Here is a 23107-nt window from a genome sequence, read left to right on the forward strand (position 1 = left end):
TCATTTTATTGTTAAGTATCTACTTTGATAATGCTCAAAAATGTAATGGGATAGGAGCAAATGAAGGGTATGAAGAACAGAGTCCAATTTGTCTTAATATGACATTGGCCATGTTGCAAGTTATTTCAACGAAGTTGTAAGAAAAGAAGAGCGCAATAAAAAAAAAACGAGTTGAAATGATACATTTTATTCAAGCTTAGAAATTAAGACATTGGAGTATCTATTTTTTTTCGAGAAAGCAATGAATCATAGTTTCATCCTTATTTTTTGTATTCTACTAACACAATTGTTAGAGAAGTTTCATTAATGCCTGCGTTCCGGGAGAGTATCTCTTCAATGATAAGTGTAGTAGGCCTAGAGAGAGAGAGAACGAGAGAGATAGAAGGGTAGAGGGAATGAGAGGAGGGAGGAAGAAAGAGAGAGGTGTAAAGTGAAAATGTAAAAGGGAGAGGAGGTAACAAAATGATAAGAGGAGAAGAGAGTTAAGGGAGAGAGAGAGGGGAGTGAGAGAGTCGATATTCTGTTTTATGTATGTTGGTCACATCGTGCTTTGCTCCTGTGTACAACCCTTTCCACTTTATTCTTGTTTTCTAAACTATCTTCCATCACAATACGTTGTATCCCCACGACGTGATGACATCATCGAATTGTCTCCGAAACAAATATGTACCCGTGCCCCTAGATACACCAATAACAACAGGCTTTATCCCTGAAACTCTGCCCTGCATATATCCTTATTACCACTTCGTATCGATTTTAGCCCTAAGTAGCGGTACAGTCAGCCCCCCTTTGGTAAGATCCTTCGGTCAAACGCCATTAGATCGCGTCAACCACTTGGCTATTGTCATGTAAAGCAAGTAGCTAAGGGGGTTGGCATCGCTTGAATAGCCCTGCTGATTTCGACAATAGGGAGCTTTTACGTTTCGGTTTGTGCTCCTCTTTTAACTATAGGGGTAAAAGAGGTCGATAACAACAACAACAAAAGAAAAAAATAAAGTTCGTAAGGTACATTGAAAGTGGTATATCCGACGCCATCTTGTTCAAATACTTCCACTCTGGATTTATACTTTAGGATTAATACCAATGCTTGCAATTGCGAGGTAAGATTATATTTCGTAGCATTGAATAGTATATTGCTTGGGATATGTTTTTTTTTTCAAATGATATGTAATACAACAAACTTATCATTTCGATATATTTTTGCGGATGCGAAATGCACGTCCCAGAGTATGTTGACAATTATGTAACAGTGATAGCGCATGTATACGAAGTACATTGTGAATTCATAGATTGCACTTAATGTTTGTTTTCCCCATTTCAGATCGAAAAAATGTAGTTAAAACCCAAAGGATTAATGTGAATCTCACAATACAGTTAAGTCATTCAAATGATTATGATTTTGATCAAATATTAAAATTTTAAGTTCTATATACTCGTGATTTCTGAAGTCAGATATCATGAATATGTAATTTATCACCCCGTAACGAAAATGTAGTCTGTATGACTTTTGTGCAGTATTGGTATTGGCATGTTTTCAATATTGGTCGGATCCACCAATTATTGGTTGTTTTTTCTTAAAAAATAGGCCTATACATTATTTCCGTTAGAGGGGAGGATATATACTATCCCACAATTTCGTAATAGTAGCGATCAGACAAGAAAGATACTGTATAATTCAAAAATAATAACAAATCAACTTTTATTGATTTAAAGAAACCATATTCGTTCCATTGAGCCGACATTTTTAAGAACATAAAACGGTTCAACGTTAGATACAGATGATATAGGCTACATGTACATGTATAATATACATGCTATAGAAAGGGACAATATGATATTTCGAAGCAGAATGAGTTCAGATAAATTAAGTAAGAAAATAATTTTTAATATTTCTTGTGGGGCTAATCTCCATAAAAATGAACATGCATAGATTATCCATTTTAGCAAATGTACAATCATGAATATGGTATAATATTTTGCATGATAATATTATGAATAGGCTTCATGTATACATTGAGGCCAGTATCTCATTCCAGTTAAGCAATTGAAGATTTTTTTTTTTACAAAATACAAAAAATTGATCGTACATTGTAAGTTGATAAGTTTTGCGTATGCAACCCCCCCAAAAAAATTGTTCATCAATTAGAATACCTATACTAATACTAATATATACAGTGGCGTAACTACGGGGGGGCATGGGGGCACGTGCCCACCCAATCGGCTGGCAAAAAAACAAAACAAAAAAAAAAAAACGGGGAAAAGGAGAAAAAGAGGGAGAAAGGGAAAGAAACGTAGTGGGAAATAAGAAATTATTGTTCATTATAATATTATATTATGATTATGTTATGTTATATTACTTTTTAAAAATCATAACTTTATGAAACATAATTTGCTCAGGGCCTATGTCTTCATTGTTCCTGGCGCTCGCATTGTCTGTTTAACGAGATATATAATCCCGTTGTACTAAAACCTCCCGTTTTCAAGTCAATATACACCAAATATATTTCCTCGCACTTCGAATTATTATTGTTTTATGTAGTTACATATGCTTCTTTTTCATGACTACTTAAAGTGGTTGCCCCATTTTAAGGTCTTAATATAAACATTTCCTGTCCGTGCTTACGTTCGCATCAGTGGATAGCTGAGATATGTCTGCTCTTCATGAATTCCTAAAATCAGTCCTTAAAATGTAATTTTTTTAAATCTGAAAATCAAACATTTTCAGCTTGCGCTTCGCGCTCGCATCATTTGGTTAGCGAAATACGCATGGTCTTCGTGAATTCCTACAAACAAGCTTTAGAATTCCCCTCTTCAGTTCTGAATTAAGTAAATTTCCAGCTCGCGCTTCGCGCTCGCAATATTTGATTAGTGAGATGCGTATAATAATCATGATTACAATGACTACAAAAAATGCTTCATGTGTTTAGATGTAATTCTAGTAACATCAGCATGCACTTGGCACTCGCATTAGATGACTATGGTGAGATATGTGTACTCTTAATGGATTCCTTAAAAAAATAGCCCTTAAAATAGCCCTGTTCAGGGTCAAAATATACAAAAATTTCAGCTCGCGCTTCGCGCTCGCATCATTTGGTTAGTGAAATATGTATGGTCTTCGTGAATTCCAACAAACAAATCTTAGAATGCTTCTCTTAAGGTCTGAATTTCCTAAATTTTCAGCTCGCGCTCGCAATATTTGATTAGTGAGATGCGTATGATAATCATGATTACAACGACTACAAAAAGTGCCTCATGTGTTTAGATGTAATTCTAACAAAATCAGCATACGCAAGCTTGGCACTCGCATTAGATGATTATGGTGAGACATGTATATACTGTTTGTTTAGCAAGACAGGTATGTATCATGATTACAAAAATTTGCTTATAATGTCCCTTTTTAGTTCTGAATATAAAAAAATTTCAGCTCGCGCTTCGCGCTCGCATTATATGATCAGTGAGATACATATCCGCTTTAATGGCACTGTCCTTAAAATGTCACTATTACTTATAGGTCAGTATACCTGGCAACTAAGCGCGCTTCGCGTGCTCATTAAATGACTCAAATTTTTTGTTGGTGCCCCCCCCCCAATGCCGTGACCCACGGTACGCCACTGAATATATATATATATATACATGTACACACACATATATACATACAGTTGGGCTCAAAAGTTAGTGAACCCCACCATGGACCTACCCCACCAAGAAATGCACTCCTTCATGCTGAGTGTTAAATATAGACAGCAACACTACAATGTCTGGCAAGCCCAGAAAAGTAAACCTTATTGTATGTCATATTTTATCACCTAAATTCACAAATACATGTATCTAAAACATGGCAGAATCTTTAACACTTTGAATATGTTCATTTTCTGGTGGGGTTCACATTCTTAATTGGAATAGACCGCAGGACACGTTAAGCAAAAAAACACGAATACTATAAATATTGTAGGTATTGTGATAAATACTGTAGTAAAATACTCGATTTGACTTTTGAATCAGGGCATAGTGCAGGTACATGCATGTACTGGATGCATACATATACATGTCTTACTGGTGACACGACATTTGCTCTTGCGAAATTTGTAGCTGAACCGCAATATTAAACACATGGTTAGGCGCTAACAGATGTTTTACAATCAAGATACCCATCTGTCTCACTTTACAAAATACAAGTTGTTTTGCATTGCTTTAAAAATAAAATTGTTCACTAATGACATTTTTCATGGAGAATCACAAGCTAACATGTGCACGTATATGCTTTTTTCTATTAATAATGAATCGTTTCATTTTTCATTTTTTTTATTTATAAAAAAAACACGTGCACACGTTGGTATCAATAATGTATTTTCATTTTTGTATGCAAGATAAAAAGACTGAATGTAGATAGAAATGCCACTCCATTTTTGGTTGAGGGGTGGCACAAAAAATAAGATTAATCGGTAACTTCAGGGGGGGGGGGGTTCAGTTTTCAAACGATCGCATTTCAATAATCAATTGGTAAACAACAATAAAGATAATTGTACATGGGCTCAAAATTGGGGAATAATGAGGCAGCAATTTTTGCCCTTAAATGAAAGGTATATATGGCTAGATTTTAGTCAATTGTATTAAAGATTATTGATTTTTCTCTCTCTTGTAGGTCGCTCTAACAATGTTCTAATAACTTGCTATTCTATATTTGAGTTTAAACTACTTTCTTCTAGCGCCATGAGCGTCTACTGACGGTGTGCGCGCTTTACAAATATACACTATTATTATTATTATTATTCTGCTTTACAAATATGCACTATTATTATTATTATTATTCTTTTTCATGGTGCAGAGAAGGCCTTTCATTTTTTTTAAAACCATAATTGTATTCCCCTTAGCATTCAAGGAAAATATCCTATCGGGTACTTAAAGTGATGCTCCAGGCTGAGAATAATATGATATAAACAGATAAAAGAAAATCAGACAAACAAAACACCGAAAATTTGATCAAAATCGGACAAGGAATAACAAAGTTATTGCATTTTAAAGATTTGCAGTATTCCGGTGTAACAGTTCTAGGTATTTCTTCATGAATATTCAATAAGCAAATTGATGATGTCATAACCCCACTTGTTATTTTGTAGTTTATTATATGAAGTTAGGTTTATTCAATTTCTTTTTACCAAGAACTGAAAATTGGATTGACAACTTATTTGTAGTGCATTACATGTACATGTAGATATTCATTGCTGCAACTTATTTCATTCTAAAGGAGACACATTATTCACACATGCATGAACAAAAAAAAAAAAAATTCATGTAATAACATGAGAAAAAGGAAAGTGGGTATGTTACATCAGCCCAACTAATGAATATTCATGAAGACGTGCATATAACTATTTTCACAAAATATTTCTAAACTTTAGAATTCAATAACTTCGTTATTTGTTATCCGATTTTGATGAAATTTTCAGCATTTTGCTCTGTGAATTTTACTCTATTTATGTTGATACTATTATTTTCAGCCCAGAGTACCCCTTTAATCCCCTTACCTGGGTTGAGAGTGACATAATGTGTGTGTTTTGTTTTTGCTGAAAAAAATCATGCATGGAATAGGATTGGAACCCACGACCTTCTGATTCAAAGGATGGTGTCTGGACCACCACAACATGACGCTTCTAGGGAAAAAACTTTTATACATGTATATGATGTACATGTACAGTAATTATGAGATCTGAAATATACCAATATTGTTGATTAAAAAATCAAATTAGTTAAATTATAGTCCTTTTGATTATACATTATTGTATATACAGTGTACATGTAATTAAAGTATTTGATATAATTAAAAAGGTATACATGTACTGTTTTATAGCAAATCATAAGATTTATCATATACAATTCATTCTAGAATTGCACCGTGACTGTGAAATGTACAAAAATATTGAATATAACAATGTATTTTTCGAATGTAATCAAACATATTCAAATGATATGCACACTAAAGTGAAAGATGTAATTGGCAGTCCGAAGCTTGATAACAGCTCAACAATATTGTTGATAATAATTATGGTTATGATAATGATGATGATAATTATTATATGTAGGATAATAATAATGATGGTGATAATAATGTTAAAAATAAACGCCAGTAGTGGCAAAGATTTGAAAATGAGTTCGCACAGAACCTTTTAAAATGACCACACAGGTATTACAAGTACTATATGTACAGTATATATATATATATGCCAAATGATTATGGGAGATATTGTGTTTATAATTGCTAAGAAACTATCAATATAAGCAAGACATTAAAAAAAAAATGTCGGGGCTTTTTTTCCCCAAGCGATGATAATGTAATGTCCCATCTGTGCTTATCTGTGTGATCTTTCGTGTGATCGTTTTTGTAATTGTAATTGTTAATTTCTGCAGAAATCATTGAACTTTCTTCTCCGAAAATTCACTGGCTCATAATGTTATAACCCACGTTACATGTACATTTATATTTTTTTGGTACAGATCATATTTCTTCAACGTCCTCTTATTTTTGCTTTTAATTCCTTTTAAGATAATACTTTATGATTATTATTCATGACTCCGTTTCCTACAACTATTATTAACATTAACACAATGTTTCTTTAGAATCATTATCAAGCATACCGAGAATGATCCCAACCCAGATTACTGGAAATCTTTTGTATGGAATACATGTTTAATAGCTTTCATTTGTTTGTCTTCTCAAAAAAGCAAGTACATGTATTATTAAATACAATCCACTATTGTTATTCTTTCAACATTGCTTAACTATATTGATGTTAAAATGTTCATTATGTTAAAGGTATATAACTTTAGTCTACATGTACATGTACATGTACTCTTAATATTTCCCCATTCCTCCTTTTGACATTATTTCTTCCTATGTATACATTTCTCTCTGTATTCCCTTTCCTATATTATACATTGATATAAGTTTTTTTTTACTGTTTGTTTATATACTGAAATTTTACTATGTACAAATTGATGTAATTCAGCCTTTGGCTGCTAATTGAATTTTTATTACAAAAAATACTATGTATTTATTTATCTATCTATCTATCTATCTATCTATCTATCTATCTATCTATCTATCTATCTATCTATCTATCTATCTATCTATCTATCTATCTATCTATCTATCTATCTATCTATCTATCTATCTATCTATCTATCTATCTATCTATCTATCTATCTAACTATCTATCTATCTAGTTTTGTTTTTCAACTTAGATTCAAAGTCCAGTTTAGGTAACTGTATCACAGCTCAATCTATATAGGATTATATTGTGACAATTAAATTCGGTTGTGTAGTAGGTCCATGGTTTTACAGATGTATATTTTATAATTTATACATGTATGAAATCAGTGTTCACTGCAACCTTATTCATATCATTATAACAATGATAATGATGAAAAAAAATGATGGTGAATATAATAATGATGATGATGACGACGACGATGATGATAATTACTGTATAGTAATAACAGACATAATGATTCACAGTGATGATTAAAAAGAAGTACATGTACATGTAATCCTGATCAGTTTAACACGAACGCTTGAGGGCGCTGTCAAGCAGCAAGGGTTTCATCACTGAACTAGAAATAAGTATTTCTAGTTCAGTGGGTTTCATGAGCCAACATGTAATTACAACAGGAAGGCTACAGATATTCGTTCGACCCAACCCATTCGATTTTTTTCAATTTGATATTGCTGATTGACAAAAGTGTATGAATATAATTGAAAATCTAACACTGATTCTAGAAATGGTAACTACTGAACTTCCTTTGCCCAAATTGGAAAGATATACATGTATACTTTGGAACTATTTTTTGACTGGCGGAAGAATTAGGGCTATCTTACTGTTTGAGTTGATAAATTTGATCCCATCATAGTTATCTTTATAAATGGCGATTTATTTTTAAAATGAGCTGACTACAATACCCTTCTCTGGTCAGATATGGAATGTCAGATATATATCCTATCCAACGGTAGTAAACAATCAACCCTCTAATTTCACGTTTATTTTTATGAATTTTTCATAAGTGCCATTTCAACACACAAGTCTATGGGGAATGTTTTACGCGCGTGACACCCAAGCATACATGTACATTTTCATCTTAGAGAGCTGCTTTGCAAGTAATTTTTCAGTTGAAATCAGGAAAGTGAGAGGTTCCATTTCCTGTTGAAATTAAACTCTCGGAACAGAACTGAAGACATTCTTTAGGACCAGTGGCGGATTTCGGTAGGGGCACATCGGGCCCGTGCTCCCCCCCTTGAGAGGCACAATTTGTTTAGGAATACATGTACATGTATGTCATGCTTACGCGGGGAGGATCCTTTTTTGCTTGTCAATTTTTATTTTGTTTTGCTTGTCAAATTTTTCCTGGATCTGCCCCTGATTGGGACCTAATGTTTTTCGGAGTGTTCGCCAATTTTGCTTTGTCTGCTCTTGAGGTATGGTGTCAAAAATGGAATATGTGTCTGAACCCATCCAAATGTCAACCCATGAGGCTATAATTTGCCAAACCGTAAGCCGTAAGTTTTAATCTTTTGTTAAATATATCCAGTACTCGACGTTGCTTTTAGTACTGTTCATGTTTATACATTGCTTTGGCTTCGACACTGCAAAAAAAAAACCCGTTGTTGATTTACCACCAGCCCGGAATCTATCTATGTACAAAGAAATACTGAAACAACACAAGTTTGGAATCAAACCGATGCTGTTTTAATACTAATTAGTGTTGTATAAACACCTATCTGGTGTTAGACCAAAACCAAACTGGTGTTGTTTAACACTTGGCTGGCGTGGACGTATATACATGTAGAGTCCGGGCTGGTGTTAAACCAACACCAGAGTTTTTGCGGTGTATTACTGTAAACAATACATGTAACAAAAATTCAAGTGCAAAATTGAATGAATCAAGTAATTTACCATCTGTCTAGAAATATTCTATTCCGAGGGGCGTTGTTATTATTATTATTACCCCGGCTTTAGCTCGAGCTGCCTTTCAGCGCTCATGCATTCGAGGAATTAAATCCTGGCGGGTACCCATTCACCTCACTTGGGTCGAGTGCAGCACAACGTGGATAAATTTCTTGCTGAAGGAAATTACGCAATGGCTGGGATTCGAACCCACGACCCTCTGTTCAAAGTCAGAAGACTTATCCACTGGGCCACAACGCTCCACGCTAATTCAGGATCAAATAACGTCTGTGCAATTTTATACAGCAACTTTTTTTTTAATTGATGTCCTTTTACATCGCATAATGGACAGAAATTCAGATATCTTTCCACGATGTTTCGAGATGAATCTGCTTTCTTGTTCTCTAATTAGGGAGTTTTCCAATATGCACGGCGGATTCAAGGACATAAAAAATGTATTGTCAAATGCCCTTCATAATAATGAACAACCAAGAAGATGTCCAAAATTGGTGAATCAAAACATCAGTTTCGTCATGGACTCTGGACAAACGACTTTATGCATCTTTTCGCCTTAAGACAAAACTATTGTTCCGGTTCACCAATTTCCGACAAAGCCCTCCCAGCTGTGCTTTGTCATTTGACAGGCATTTTTCAATACATTTACTGTGTTCTTGAATCTGTCGTGCTTCGTGAAAGCGGAAACTCCCCATTATTGCCACGATGACGAGACGAGCCGATCTTAAAAAAAAAAACATTATGGCAGCTTTGAGAGTGTTTATCATCAGAATTTGTTCAGAATAAGTACAATCATTAACACAAAATACCCCGATTTTGCAAAAGTCGTGAAGCTGTGAAATCCCTATAACAGTAGGAGTTCGTGCAAAATTGCATGCTTCTGTAATGTGTGTGGGCCTGTGATTTGTACTTTGCTGATTGGCATCCATGTTACTCACACTTAAAAAATGCTCTGATCATTAGATCTACACTGTATATATACATATTTCTTATTGATGACCTGAAATCAAACGATTCACAAAGGGATATCAAAATTACGAGGACAATTTACCTACATGTATGATTACGGTGACTCCCGCGTACATGTAGGAACTCGGAAGGACAGCGTTTTGCTGGTAAACGCCAAGCAGGTATATAACCAATTACCTAGGAAACATTTTACGTCTAGGTTAATCAGTCACAGTGGCTGACCTTATAGACGACAGATTACTCTCGGGCCTTTTTGTCAAAGTGGAGACAATGCCAGAGTGGGGATTCGAACTCACAACCTTGCGATTACGTGTCCAATGCTCTAACCACTGGACCACACAATCTGCGTGAAAGAAAGAAGGTGCAACTGTAACTATATGTATTTGCATGGCTTATTAATGTTTAAAACTTATTTTCAATGTTTTATAAATGTAATAATGTTTTTCTGCATTTTTGTCGGGTCACCACCAAATACTATACTGTGCGTGGACCCTTTTTATTTTTTTATTTGAACGTTATTAGATACAATCTACAAATGGAAGAAATTCATTGTTCTCGTAGATTAGAAATAACCTAATTTTTGAAGCCTACATGTACATGTACACATGTATATTAGAATCATCATTTTGCTTTTGAATTAATGCAACAAACCAGTCATTTTGAACAGCATCGAATCTGAACTATTAAGTTTCGAAGACCCTTTTAATAAAAACAATAATAATTTAAAAAAATGAAATGAAGTTGAAGTCGTGTCCACGAGAGCAAAACTAATCAATCCACTCCTTTTCAATATCCACGCCCAAACATACATGCATGATGGTATGTTTTCAGTCAATGAGATCACCATAGAACACTCAATTGCGTAACGAATACATTTCTGGTAGTAAATATAACATTTCAAGCGAAATTTTTATTTTTTTTTAAACAATTTTCTTTCACACCACAGTCGCTTAATCATCCGGCAGTAAGGTTAGCGGATGACTCGTGTATCATGTAGTGACGTGCATCCTGCCCTCTCTTCTGCGTCTTCAGAGATGACGGACGGACTCGACAACGAGAAAGGAGACATTACAATGAACAATGGTCAGTCTGACACCACGAGAGGGCGCTGTTTTAAGGTAAGTCGACGAACAGCGAGTAATTCCCCTTTACACCAGAAGAAATTCCCGCTACGTTCTTGAAATTCAGAAGAAACCCCAGGACGTGGCGCCAACTTAGTTTGATTTTCTCAAAGATGTGAAATTTTTACGCGCGTGCTACGTCCGCGCCACGTTATTGTGAAGTTTATGCTGCGTGCCCACTAAGTTAATCCTGCGCGCAGAACCGGTCCATGCTGCGTCGAAACGGTCCCGATACCTTCTGACTACACCCAGCAGATTGCGCGACTTGCTTTGTCTCCTCGATTTCGACGTATAGTGGAGCGGTTATGTGACAAAAAATGGCCAAGATGCTCGGATCTGGCAGAAAGTGTGAAATTTGGCATACATAGGTATTTTTGGGCGCTGATTTCAAAAATTGCCGGCCCCAAGCGATTTTACCATCGGGTCGGCCGCCATTTTGAAATCCAAGATGGCCGCCATGAAAAATCATTAAAATGTCATTTTCTTGAGTTTTACATGGAATGTGACACTGAAATTTGGCATATAGGGGTATTTTGAGGCACTGATTTCAAATATTGCCGGCTCCCAGCAATTTGACCTCCAGGTCAGCAGCAAAATGGCCGCCATCTTGAAATCCAAGATGGCCGCCATGATATATTATTGCAATCATTTTTTAAGTTTTATATGAACTGCGGTATTGAAATTTGACATATAGGCTTAATTTGGGGTGCTAATTTCAAATATTGCCGGCGCCAAGTACTTTGACTATCGGGTCGGCCGCCATTTTGAAATCCAAGATGGCCACCATGAGAAATCATTTATGTCATTTTCTTGAGTTTTACATGACGTGTGACACTGAAATTTGGTATATAGGGGTACTTTTAGGCACTGATTTCAAATATTGCCAGCCCCCAGCAATTTGACCATTTGGTCGGCTGCAAAATGGCCGCCATCTTGAAATCCAAGATGGCCACCATGAAAAATCATTAATGTCATTTTCTTGAGTTTTAAATGATATGTGACACTGAAATTTGGCATATAGGGGTATTTTGAGTAACTGATTTCAAATATTGCTGGCCCCCAGCAATTTGACCATTTGATCGGCGGCAAAATGGCCGCCATCTTGAAATCCAAGATGGCCGCCATGATATATTATTGCAAACATTTTCTCTAGTTTTAAATGAACTGCGGTATTGAAATCTGGCATATAAGCTTAATTTGGGGTGCTGATTTCAAATATTGCCGGCACCAAGCGATTTGACCATCGGGTCAGCCGCCATTTTGAAATCCAAGATGGCCGCCATGAAAAATCTTGAGTTTTACATGACATGCAACACTGAAATTTGGCATATAGGGGTATTTTGAGGAACTGATTTCAAATATTGCCAGCCCCCAGCAATTTGACCATTTGGTCGGCTGCAAATTGGCCGCCATCTTGAAATCCAAGATGGCCACCACGAAAAATCATTAATGTCATTTTCTTGAGTTTTAAATGATATGTGACACTGAAATTTGGAATATAGGGGTATTTTGAGGCACTGATTTCAAATATTGCCGGCCCCCAGCAATTTGTCATCCAGGTCAGCGGCAAAACGGCCGCCATCTTAAAATCCAAGATAGCCGCCATGAAATATCGTTGCAATAATTTTCTCTAGTTTCGTATGAGCTATGGTATTGAAATTTAGCATATACAGTGTAGGTTTAGTTTAGTCTTACCACCAGGTCAGCTGCCATCTTGAAATCTAAGATGGCCGCCATGAAAATCACAAAAAAAATAATTTTCTTGAACTTTACATGTGCTCTGAACTTTGGCAAGTAGAGTACCTATTTTGGGGTGCTGATTTCAAATACTGCCAGCCCCAAGTGATCTGACCATCAGTTCAGCGGCAAGATGGCTGCCATGAAAAACCATATCAAAATAATTTTCTTGTATTTTACATTATATATGACACCAAAATTTGGCATACAGAAGTACGTGGCACTGATTTTCGCCATGAATTAAAAGCAATGATAATTGTCTTGAGTTTTATATGAACTCTGGCCCTGAAAGTTGTCATATAGTCATATATTTAGGCCCTGATTATTGTCAGACCCCTGTTTGGTTGCCATTTTGAAATACAAGATGGCCGCCATGAAAGATAATTTGCTCAAGTCTTACGTATGGGCTGTAACACTTTGTATTTGGAGAAAAACTTGATCTTTGCATCCTTGATCAATGAAAAAAATAAATAAATAGATGCTATTTTGAATTCCAATATGGTTACCAAGTTTGAATGATGCACAACGTTACAATGGGGAGTAAAAATTAAAAAAAAAAATCAAGAAAATGATTTTAATGAATTTTCATGACAGTCGATCCTCTCTAGATTTCAAGATGGTGGCCATTTTGCAGCATATCTATTTGACAGATAACTGGGGGGAAATTTCAATACCCCAAGATGCCAAATTTCAAAATAATAACTACGTTATAATTATGATAATTGAAATTTTTTAATGATTTTTTTATGGCAGCCATCTTGTATTTCAAAATGGCTGCCATTTTGCAGCAAAGGTATCACGGGCCTGAAACATTTCCCATAGACTCGTGTGTTAAAGAGGCGTTCTAAAAAAAATAAGGATGAAATTCGAGAATTGAATGTTTACTACTAGAAGATAGGATATATGTCTGACATTCCATATCTGACCAGAAAAGGGTACTTCGACAAGCTCATTTTAAAAATAAATCGGCATTTATGAAGACTACACCTGACAGGATCAAATTCATCACTTGACGCAGTAAAATTGCAATACTTCTTCCGCCAGTATAAGAATAGTTCCAAAGTGGTGATATATCTTCCAAATAAAAAAAAAAGGAAGTTCAGTAAAGTTACCCTCCCTAGAATCAGTGTTAGATTATCAATCATATTCATTCATTTTTGTCAATCAGCAATATCAAAATTAAAAATTGAGAACTATTGGGTTGGCTCGAATTAATATCTTTGGCCTGCCAGTTGTAATTACGCCCGTATAACCCTGACTCAGATCACTGAGGGGCCGCAATATTTGAAATAAGCTCCCCACACTACTTCTATATGTCAAATGGCAATACCGCAGATCATATAAAACTCAACAAAATAATTGCAATATTTATATGGCAGCCAGCTTGGAATTCAAGATGACGGCCATTTTTCCGCCGACCAATTGTCAGATTGCTTGGAGCCAGCAAGTTTTTAAATGAACTCACCCAGGTACCGATATGCTACACATTTCAGTGGCATATATTATGTAAAATTTAAGAAAATGAGTTCAATGATTTTCATGGTGGCCATCTTGGATTTCAAATGGCGGCTGACCCGATGGTCAAATCGCTTGAGGCCGGCAATATTTGAAATCAGCACCCCAAAGTAAGCCTATATGCCAAATTTCAATACTGCAGTTCATATAAAACTCGAGAAAATGATTGCAATAATATATAACGGCGGCCATCTTGGATTTCAAGATGGCGGCCATTTTGCAGCCGACTAAATGGTCAAATTGCTGGGGGCTGGCAATGTTTAAAATCAGTGCCTAAAAATACCCCAACAAAAGGCATACCAAATTTCAGTGTCACATGTCATGTAAAACTCAAGAAAATGACATTAATGATTTCTCATGGCGGCCATCTTGGATTTCAAAATGGCGGCCGACCCGATGGTCAAATTACTTGGGGCCGGCAATATTTGAAATCAGCACCCTTATTTAAGCCTATGTGCCAAATTTCAATACCGCAGTTCATATAAAACTCGAGAAAATGATTGCAATAATATATCATGGCGGCCATCTTAGATTTCAAGATGGCGGCCATTTTGCCGCTGACCAAATGGTCAAATTGCTGGGGGCCGGCAATATTTGAAATCAGTGCCTAAAAATATCCCAATATGCCAAATTTTAGTGTCACATGCCATGTAAAACTCAAGAAAATGACATTTAATGATTGGTCATGGCGGCCATCTTGGATTTCAAAATGGCGGCCGACCCGAGGGTCAAATCGCTTGGGGCCGGCAATTTTTTTAATCAGCACTCCAAATAAGCCTATTTGCCAAATTTTAATACCGCAGTTCATATAAAACTTGAGAAAATGATTGCAATAATATATCACGGCGGCCATCTTGGATTTCAAGATGGCGGCCATTTTGCCGCTGACCAAATGGTCAAATTGCTGGGGGCCGGCAATATTTGAAATCAGTGCCTAAAAATATCCCTATATGCCAAATTTCAGTGTCACATGCCATGTAAAACTCAAGAAAATGACATTTAATGATTGGTCATGGCGGCCATCTTGGATTTCAAAATGGCGGCCGACCCGATGGTCAAATCGCTTGGGGCCGGCAATTTTTTAAATCAGCACTCCAAATTAAGCCTATTTGCCAAATTTTAATACCGCAGTTCATATAAAACTTGAGAAAATGATTGCAATAATATATCACGGCGGCCATCTTGGATTTCAAGATGGCGGCCATTTTGCCGCTGACCAAATGGTCAAATTGCTGGGGGCCGGCAATATTTGAAATCAGTGCCTAAAAATATCCTTATATGCCAAATTTCAGTGTCACATGCCATGTAAAACTCAAGAAAATGACATTTAATGATTGGTCACGGCGGCCATCTTGGATTTCAAAATGGCGGCCGACCCGATGGTCAAATCGCTTGGGGCCGGCAATTTTTGAAATCAGCGCCCAAAAATACCTCTGTATGCCAAATTTCACACTTTCTGCCAGATTCGAGCATCTTTTTCACATATCTACTGGACTAGTAGCGCCAACTGATACCCCATTACACCAACGCTACGTCCATGCAGTTCTCGCCGCGTCGAAGAAAGATGGCCATGACACAGTGGGAACTGCTACAGCGTACGCAGAGCGTAGTGAGAACAGTTGTTGACGTGGCATAGTCTGCATGATCTCCAGAGACCAATTTTCCGCCACGTGTACTTTGAACATGTCCAAAGTCCACGTAGCGGGAGCGCCGCGCCGTCTGGACAGTGCGTAGTAATGACGCAGTAAAGACCTACATGTACTAATAACTCCACCGATGTAGCATAGACGTGGAAGACACTGGAAGAACGTGGCAACAACTCTGTCCATGTCTACTATACTGCTACTACGCCACCACTACGCGGCCATCACGCACACCAAGTTGACAGTACGCCCAAATAGACGAAAGTGCAACAAGTACGGCAATCTGCTGAAAGTAGTCAGAACGTAGCGAGAACCGCTTCGACGCAGCATGGACCGCTTTTGCGCACAAAATAAACCTAGTGGGAACTTCATAAGAACCTGGCGCGGACGTAGCACACACTTGACAATTTCACATGTGCTAGGTTTTCTTCTGAATTTCAACAACGTAGCGGGAACTTCACCTGATATATAGGACGTAGTGACAACTAAATGTGCGTGGCGGCCGCGCAGTAGACATGGACAGAGTTGTTGCTCTTCATTACTCCGTTCAACCACGTCTATGCTACGTCGTTGGAGCTGCCAGTAGGTCTTAGGAGGTCCTTGCTGCGTCATTACTACGCACTGATCAGACGGCGCTCCTGCTACGTGGACTTTGGACATGTTCAAAGTCCAAGTAGCGGAAAATTGGTCTCCGGAGATCATGCAGACTATATCACGTCAATAGCAGTTCTCGCTACGATCTTAGTACGTGGCAGCAGCTCCCACTGCGTCATGGTAATTTTCTGTTGACGTAGCGAGAACTGCATGGACGTAGCGTAGGTGCAAAAGGGGTATAAGCAATTCATTTGTTACATGTCTATGAAAATATGAAACTTTCCCTATTTTGCTGAAGGACACATTTAAAGATTTTTGCACGCACGTCTACTTACAATATAAAAGTCTGGTTTAATAAAGTCAGTCTTCATTTTTTATTATATATTTTTAACTTTTTGATTTAATGATTAATTTACTCATTAATCAATCGATATAATTATTCTTTTAATAACAAAATCATAATGAAAAGAGCGAAGGAAGTATTGGATTTTTTTTCGGGGGGGGGGCGGGGACTTTGTCAAAAATTTGAATCTCTTTGCCAAAAGCTGTCAAAGTTTCCGACGCCCCTTAACTGTATACAACAATTTGGTCTCATTTTTATACACAATCAGACATCAGAAGAACGTCTTCTTTTGTCTCAAACCAACTCAGATTTAGATTAACCCAATAAATCAAAAGCAACTGCCAGTTTAATGCTTGCCTTTGGTAAAAATCAAGTTGTGTTTGATTGCAAACTTTTGGTGCAAAGGGGCTCTGTTTTTTTTCCAGTGAAGTCATGAAATACATGTTGTATACGCTATCCCTCAACGTGATGATATCCTCCGCCAGGACCTGGCGCTTGATTGAGGATCATGATTCTTACATGTAGTTGAATGAAAATTATGCTTCACTCTCAAAATTGGTGTATTTAGACTTGGAATCTATGTAATTCATTTGATGATTATTTAACGATTGATATTACAGGTGGCCATCACGGTGTTTCCAGCCATTGTTTGGGTCTTATACCTCTGCGGCGGTGCCTGGATGTTTAGCAGCATCGAAGGACCGCAGCTCATGCTTCAGAGACAGGCGGAAAGGGACTACTTTGCAAATATTGTCATTGAGGTATTTGCAGAACCACTGTTCAGTTATTCCCTGCAACATGTTAAAACCCCTATTTTATATGACATCTCATTTTTTTTAAAATAGAACATGAATTGGGATTTTAATACAATATTTAGATTTGGCACATTTATGGGGAATTAAAGCAGACACATATATTTTAGTAGGAATATTTGGAGTAGATTCAATCCTGTCAGTTGAACGATTGTTCAGTGAAAGGATGACTCTTTCGTACAGTTTTAAACCCGAGTTCATGGGTGTGTAAGGCATCTGTAAGAAATCACTCTAAAAACTGAAATGGTAAATGAACAATTTGAAAGGTCGGAGGGATGACAACCTTTTCCAGATGTTATATCTAACCTTGCATAAAGCTAAATCTAACAACTTAAATGTTGGGTCGAACCATTTACAGTGGTAAATGCAAAATTTAGACAAGGTTTAGCAAAGACGATAAGCAATCAAAACAGTTACGACTTCAGATTTTCATTCTCATGCAAAACAAAATCCCATCAGACACGTCACCTTAGTCCGGTTGCATATCCACTTTCAAAGCCATTTTTTTTTTTTTTATGTCACAAAAATACTTGTTCCTGTCTGATGTATTTGGCTACATATGCGCCATTGGAATCAAACTTACCTAAAGTTCTGAAGTTCAGAGGTCGTCAGCCACTGTATACTTCATTTTACATGTACATGACGTACTTTACGTTCCAAACATGTCTTCAAACAATGTCGAACGTACATGTATTTCAGAACACTGATTATTTTGTTCGGCTCATTCCGGAACATCGGGTCATAGGGTAGTCGCGTAACCTAAGCTTTCTTAAAAACACCCCAGGTTATTTGCAAAACGTCGAAGCAACCATCCATAATATAAGTATTATATTGAAATCGACAAAAGGTCGGTTCTTGAGTGAAGAACATGAAAGTGTCGCGTCGATGAGCCTGATCAGTTTAGTCTGATTGGGCGACCCGACCTTTAGCACATAACATGAGATGTATTCATTAAAAGATCGATGAAGAGCTTACGGTACTCGAACCATGGACCTACTAGTAGGTCCATGCTCGAACCGACAAGCTCATTTATTTGATTATTTGAAGTAAGTCATTTTATCTGACCTCGCTTTCCTTACACCTCACAGGCATGGGAGAGGGGGCGGAGATGCAACATTAGCGGAGAATCTTACTCGGTAGTGAATGGAACGAACAAAACTGACTGCCAAATAGCTGACCTCGCCGACACCATCGTATTCGAAATTCACCAGGATAAGGGCCTCGAGTGGAGTTTCCTCGGGGGCCTTCATTTCTGTCTCACTATTGTTTCAACCATTGGTAAGTTTATCCATCGAGACTTGGTTTCAAATACATAATGTAGTTTGATTCGTGTTTACTTAAATTAATATGGGAAACACAGAAATTAGTATTTTCAGAAAGAACAATTTATTTCCAAACATATCACCAGCAGATACACATGTTGACTCTGCACCAAGAACAGACAAACAACACAGTGTAGAATAAGATGTGAAACAAACTGAAGATGAATACGTATGTATTCACCATCTCAATTTATGCAGTGAAAAAATCTACCTTCTTGATGACTATACATGTAAGAAACAAAACAGATAAAGTTTTGCGAAGTCGTGGTAAGGAAAAAAGCCAAAATTCTTTGAAATGCGATTTACATTTAGATTTTCGTTCCAAATCATAAAATATAGCACAATTCACTGCTAATAATAAGTCAGTTACAAATAATGGTCTGTATCTTTTCTCTTCTTTGTCAATGCAACGCAGGTTATGGCATCCTAGTTCCTCGAACTCACACTGGACGTCTCTTGTGTCTCCTGTATGCTATCATCGGTATTCCCCTCAATATCACTCTTATAGGATGGGTGGGGCGAGGGATTGTCTGTGTCGTCACGAAAACCTACCAATCGCTCCACAATCTGCGTATGTCGTGCCAAGAAAAACGCGGAAGACGCGTCGATGTCCGTCCACCACGCTCTGTTAGTACCTTAAGCATCATTGGTCCCAATCGGATCAACGCCGCAAATCAGAGTAACCATGACAAAGAGATGACAAAGAACAAACGAGACTCCAGTTTTATCAATGGAGCGGTAGAGCAATCTGACTCCGATACGGATGTGCAGGTGCATGGTGGTAACAATCAATTTGCGTTTAGACCGAGGCAAAACGGCCTATTGCTGGCGCCCAACCATTCAGCGGTAAAGCAAAGTGGGGGTAATAAAACGGAAAGTTCTGGAGGAGGGGATACAGAAAATGAGTGGGAACATCCGTCAAAGGAACAGGTCACCCGTGATTCGCAGATGCGAGATATCATCAACGGATCTGTAAACCATGGTGATCATGGATACAACAGGAGTGACACAACCATTGTAGGTGTAGAAGAAGATGGTCCCATTGTATCGGACAACGAAATCAACGAGAACAACAGCAATATCAACTCCAGTGATGGCAACAGTTCTTCAGGAACCAACGGTGCAAGTGTACCTATATGGTTTGTTTTGCTGTTCTTTGCAGCGTACCTTTGTCTGACTACTCTCTTGATCTATTATTCTAACTTTGTGCCAGGGGGCTGGTCTCTCATTGATTCTTTCTATTTCGATATCATCACCATCTCGACGGTAGGGTTTGGGGACATGTTTTATTACACGAGAGGCCAATCCTTGACACAGGAGCAGAAGACATCGGCCACCCTGGTATCCATCACCATGATGATCCTTGGTATGTTGATGCTCTCTGCATTCCTCTCATTCGCCGTGGAATCTTTCACGCTCAACAATGCAAAACGATGGTTCGATGACGTGTTTGTTAAATGCTGGGAGAGACTGTTCTGCAGGAAGAGGAAAAGGAAAAGGGACAAACCAGCTCGCTGACATCAAGATATATTGCCTCTTAAAAGGACAACACCCGCCAAAATTTTGCCACAACGTGTGCCTGTAGTTTTAAAATTAGCAATCGTCAGAAGTGAAACAAATTTAGTTTCATAGCGTTAAGTTTAAAGTGTTATTCAAACTATTCACATCTGTAAAATGATGCATGTTCCCTACACTCCACCTTCTCATACAAAGATATCAGTTGAAATAACAAGTATATCAAGCTTGTAAGCTCTAAAGGAGCTTGTGAAAATGATGAAACCAAAATAGTAGTCGATAATTCAATAAGGCATCGAACATGGTCAATGTGTAGAAAGAAATATTAAAATTTCATTTTATTTCGACCAAGTTCCGATGTCAATGGTATATGAAAATCAACATTTGGAAGAATTACGCGTTGTTCTTCAGGGTAAATTGAAGGTTTATCCAAATGATTTTTTTTGCTGATTTACTCTTTTATTCTAACGTTACCATTTTACTGTCACGTGTTTGCTATAAATTTTACAAATCATACGAACTTTCGATGGAATTATTTATATACAATTGGGGATGGGGGTATTGGAAGACTCGTTAGAATCTGTTAGAATCTAGTACAATTGTTTACATTATCTTGATGTTATAACTCTCCGAATCCCTCATTTCCAAAGTTTATGCAAACATTCGCCAAAGTAGAAAAATATCGTGATTACTATAGCAAGAACAAACTGTTATATGGCATTGTCTAGAATAAGTGTTCCGGGAATGAATCAAATTCATAGCATTTTAAAATAAAACACCTTTAGGTAAATGTCTAACATGACCAATTGTATACAAAGCGAGGTCACATACGTTTGATTGTGAAAACCGAATGCATTACTAAAAGAAAGTAATGAAACAAATTCCGATTGATCCAGGTAAATGTTAAATTGAAACCATACAATAATTAACCACGAGGTCAAGACACACTATGAGATAATACAGGTCTGATCTATTAGGTTGTGTGATGGTATCTATCAAAAGAAGCCTTTTAAGGTTACGAATGATGCGCGTGTTGGCAATATTCGCGATTTGGTCTATTTGCGATGTCCCTTCAGGGCCACCCTACAAGATCAGTGGCGACATTTTTGTTCAAAGATCCATCGTCAACCGTTGGAATAAAATGTAAACCTACTATTATGGCATCTATGCCAGTATGATAGCTAACGTGGGAACTGGGTACAGCAGTCAAATAACATAAAAAAAAAAAGAATTCATGATATTTAGTATGATATTTAAGTCACAAATCATAGTAGGTTTTTATTCAAAGGCAACCTGGTGTCCTGATTTCCATATGTTAGTACTTTATCTACTACATTCTTTTTATAATAATTATACCTATCTATTAAGAGACGTCATATTCATGATTTGATATAACCCTTTTATATACTTTAATTTGGTTTTTAATGGTCAACAGACCCTATTAATAATTGTAATGTACATTTTAAATATTCAAAAGTAGGAGAATAGGTGTTCAATTCCAATATAAAGGTTATACTCACGATCTCTGCTTGAAAAAATGTTTTTTCCAATTTTATCACTTATATGCATATAGGCTGAATAATTTTAACATATCATCAGTCTTAGCCTTTTAAACCATCATATTTGTTGCGATCGGGTTTGACATATATTGGTAATTTTAGTAGAATATATTTTATAATATTAGTAAATATTTATATACAAACATTGCATTTGTGTCGTTTTGACCAATTATTTCTTCAATATTGTTTGAATGGCGAGTGTTTCTGACAACATGAGTTCTGTGAACTGTTGAGGATTTTGTGACATCTGGGCCTCCTAACACAAAGGTTAGCGATTGATCGGTAAATGAAATGACCTATCAAGATCGTCGTTGCATGCGCGTTCTGCTCATTAGACTGAAGCCCCAGTCACATATAGACACGGATCCTCAAGGATCAACACGGCAATGCCGGCATGATCCGGGGAGGTCCGGGCTCGTTTTGCTCCAGATTAAGCGTCGACGAGCGTTGATAACAGTACACACGGCATCTTCACAAGGATCTACACGGACCATACCGACAGAGCACGTCGCCTTCACGGATTATCTGGTTGTCACCACGGGCCAATGCGTCAGCATCACGGACCTACATGTCAGCAACACGGACCGACACGACGGACCAACACGTCAGCTACACGGACCAACACGTCAGCAACACGGACCAACACGTCATCTACACGGACCAACACGTAAGCAACACGGACCAACACGTCGGCTATATTGACCAGCGCGGCAAATGAAAATCTGCTCATAAAAATTAGCTGATATTTGTTTTATTTATTTCATTCTTTTTCTCATCCTTTTCGCAACATCGTAATTGTTTTCTGAGTGAATTACACAAAAAATATCAAAACTCGAAACTTCCGTAACCAGTAAAAACGCTGTTTTATTTATTGTTTATATACAACCATGGACCTGTTTACTGTTTTCACAGTAGTTGTTAAGTACTTGAAATCTTAAACTACATCAATTTTGAATATTTAATCTAAAATAAATTTAGCATATGTTTATATCAACTGTTTAACAACTACTGAAAAGTGCTAAGGAT

The 23107-nt window shown here is 37.1% G+C and overlaps 1 protein-coding gene across 1 annotated transcript; it reads left to right on the forward strand.

The window, feature by feature from the left end:
* The first annotated feature begins 892 nt into the window (after window positions 1-892).
* LOC129272452 (uncharacterized) lies at window positions 893-22224 on the forward strand. Its single transcript, XM_064107564.1, has 5 exons — window positions 893-1100; window positions 10867-11038; window positions 17494-17634; window positions 18774-18963; window positions 19423-22224. The coding sequence occupies exons 2-5, from the start codon at window positions 10898-10900 to the stop codon at window positions 20523-20525; spliced, it is 1575 nt and encodes a 524-aa protein (XP_063963634.1). The 5' UTR covers window positions 893-1100; window positions 10867-10897; the 3' UTR covers window positions 20526-22224.
* Window positions 22225-23107: the final 883 nt, after the last annotated feature.

This window comes from Lytechinus pictus, chromosome 12 (genome assembly GCF_037042905.1).
Source record: "Lytechinus pictus isolate F3 Inbred chromosome 12, Lp3.0, whole genome shotgun sequence".
Classification (NCBI taxonomy): Eukaryota; Metazoa; Echinodermata; class Echinoidea; order Temnopleuroida; family Toxopneustidae; genus Lytechinus; species Lytechinus pictus.

Excerpts from the sequence above, each read along its gene's own strand:
- LOC129272452 (XM_064107564.1), top strand. The coding sequence starts at position 10,898 with ATGACTCGTGTATCATGTAGTGACGTGCATCCTGCCCTCTCTTCTGCG. Across the intron at positions 11,039-17,493 it reads CGAGAGGGCGCTGTTTTAAG|GTGGCCATCACGGTGTTTCC; the intron begins GTAAGTCGACGA and ends TTGATATTACAG. Across the intron at positions 17,635-18,773 it reads TTGCAAATATTGTCATTGAG|GCATGGGAGAGGGGGCGGAG; the intron begins GTATTTGCAGAA and ends TACACCTCACAG.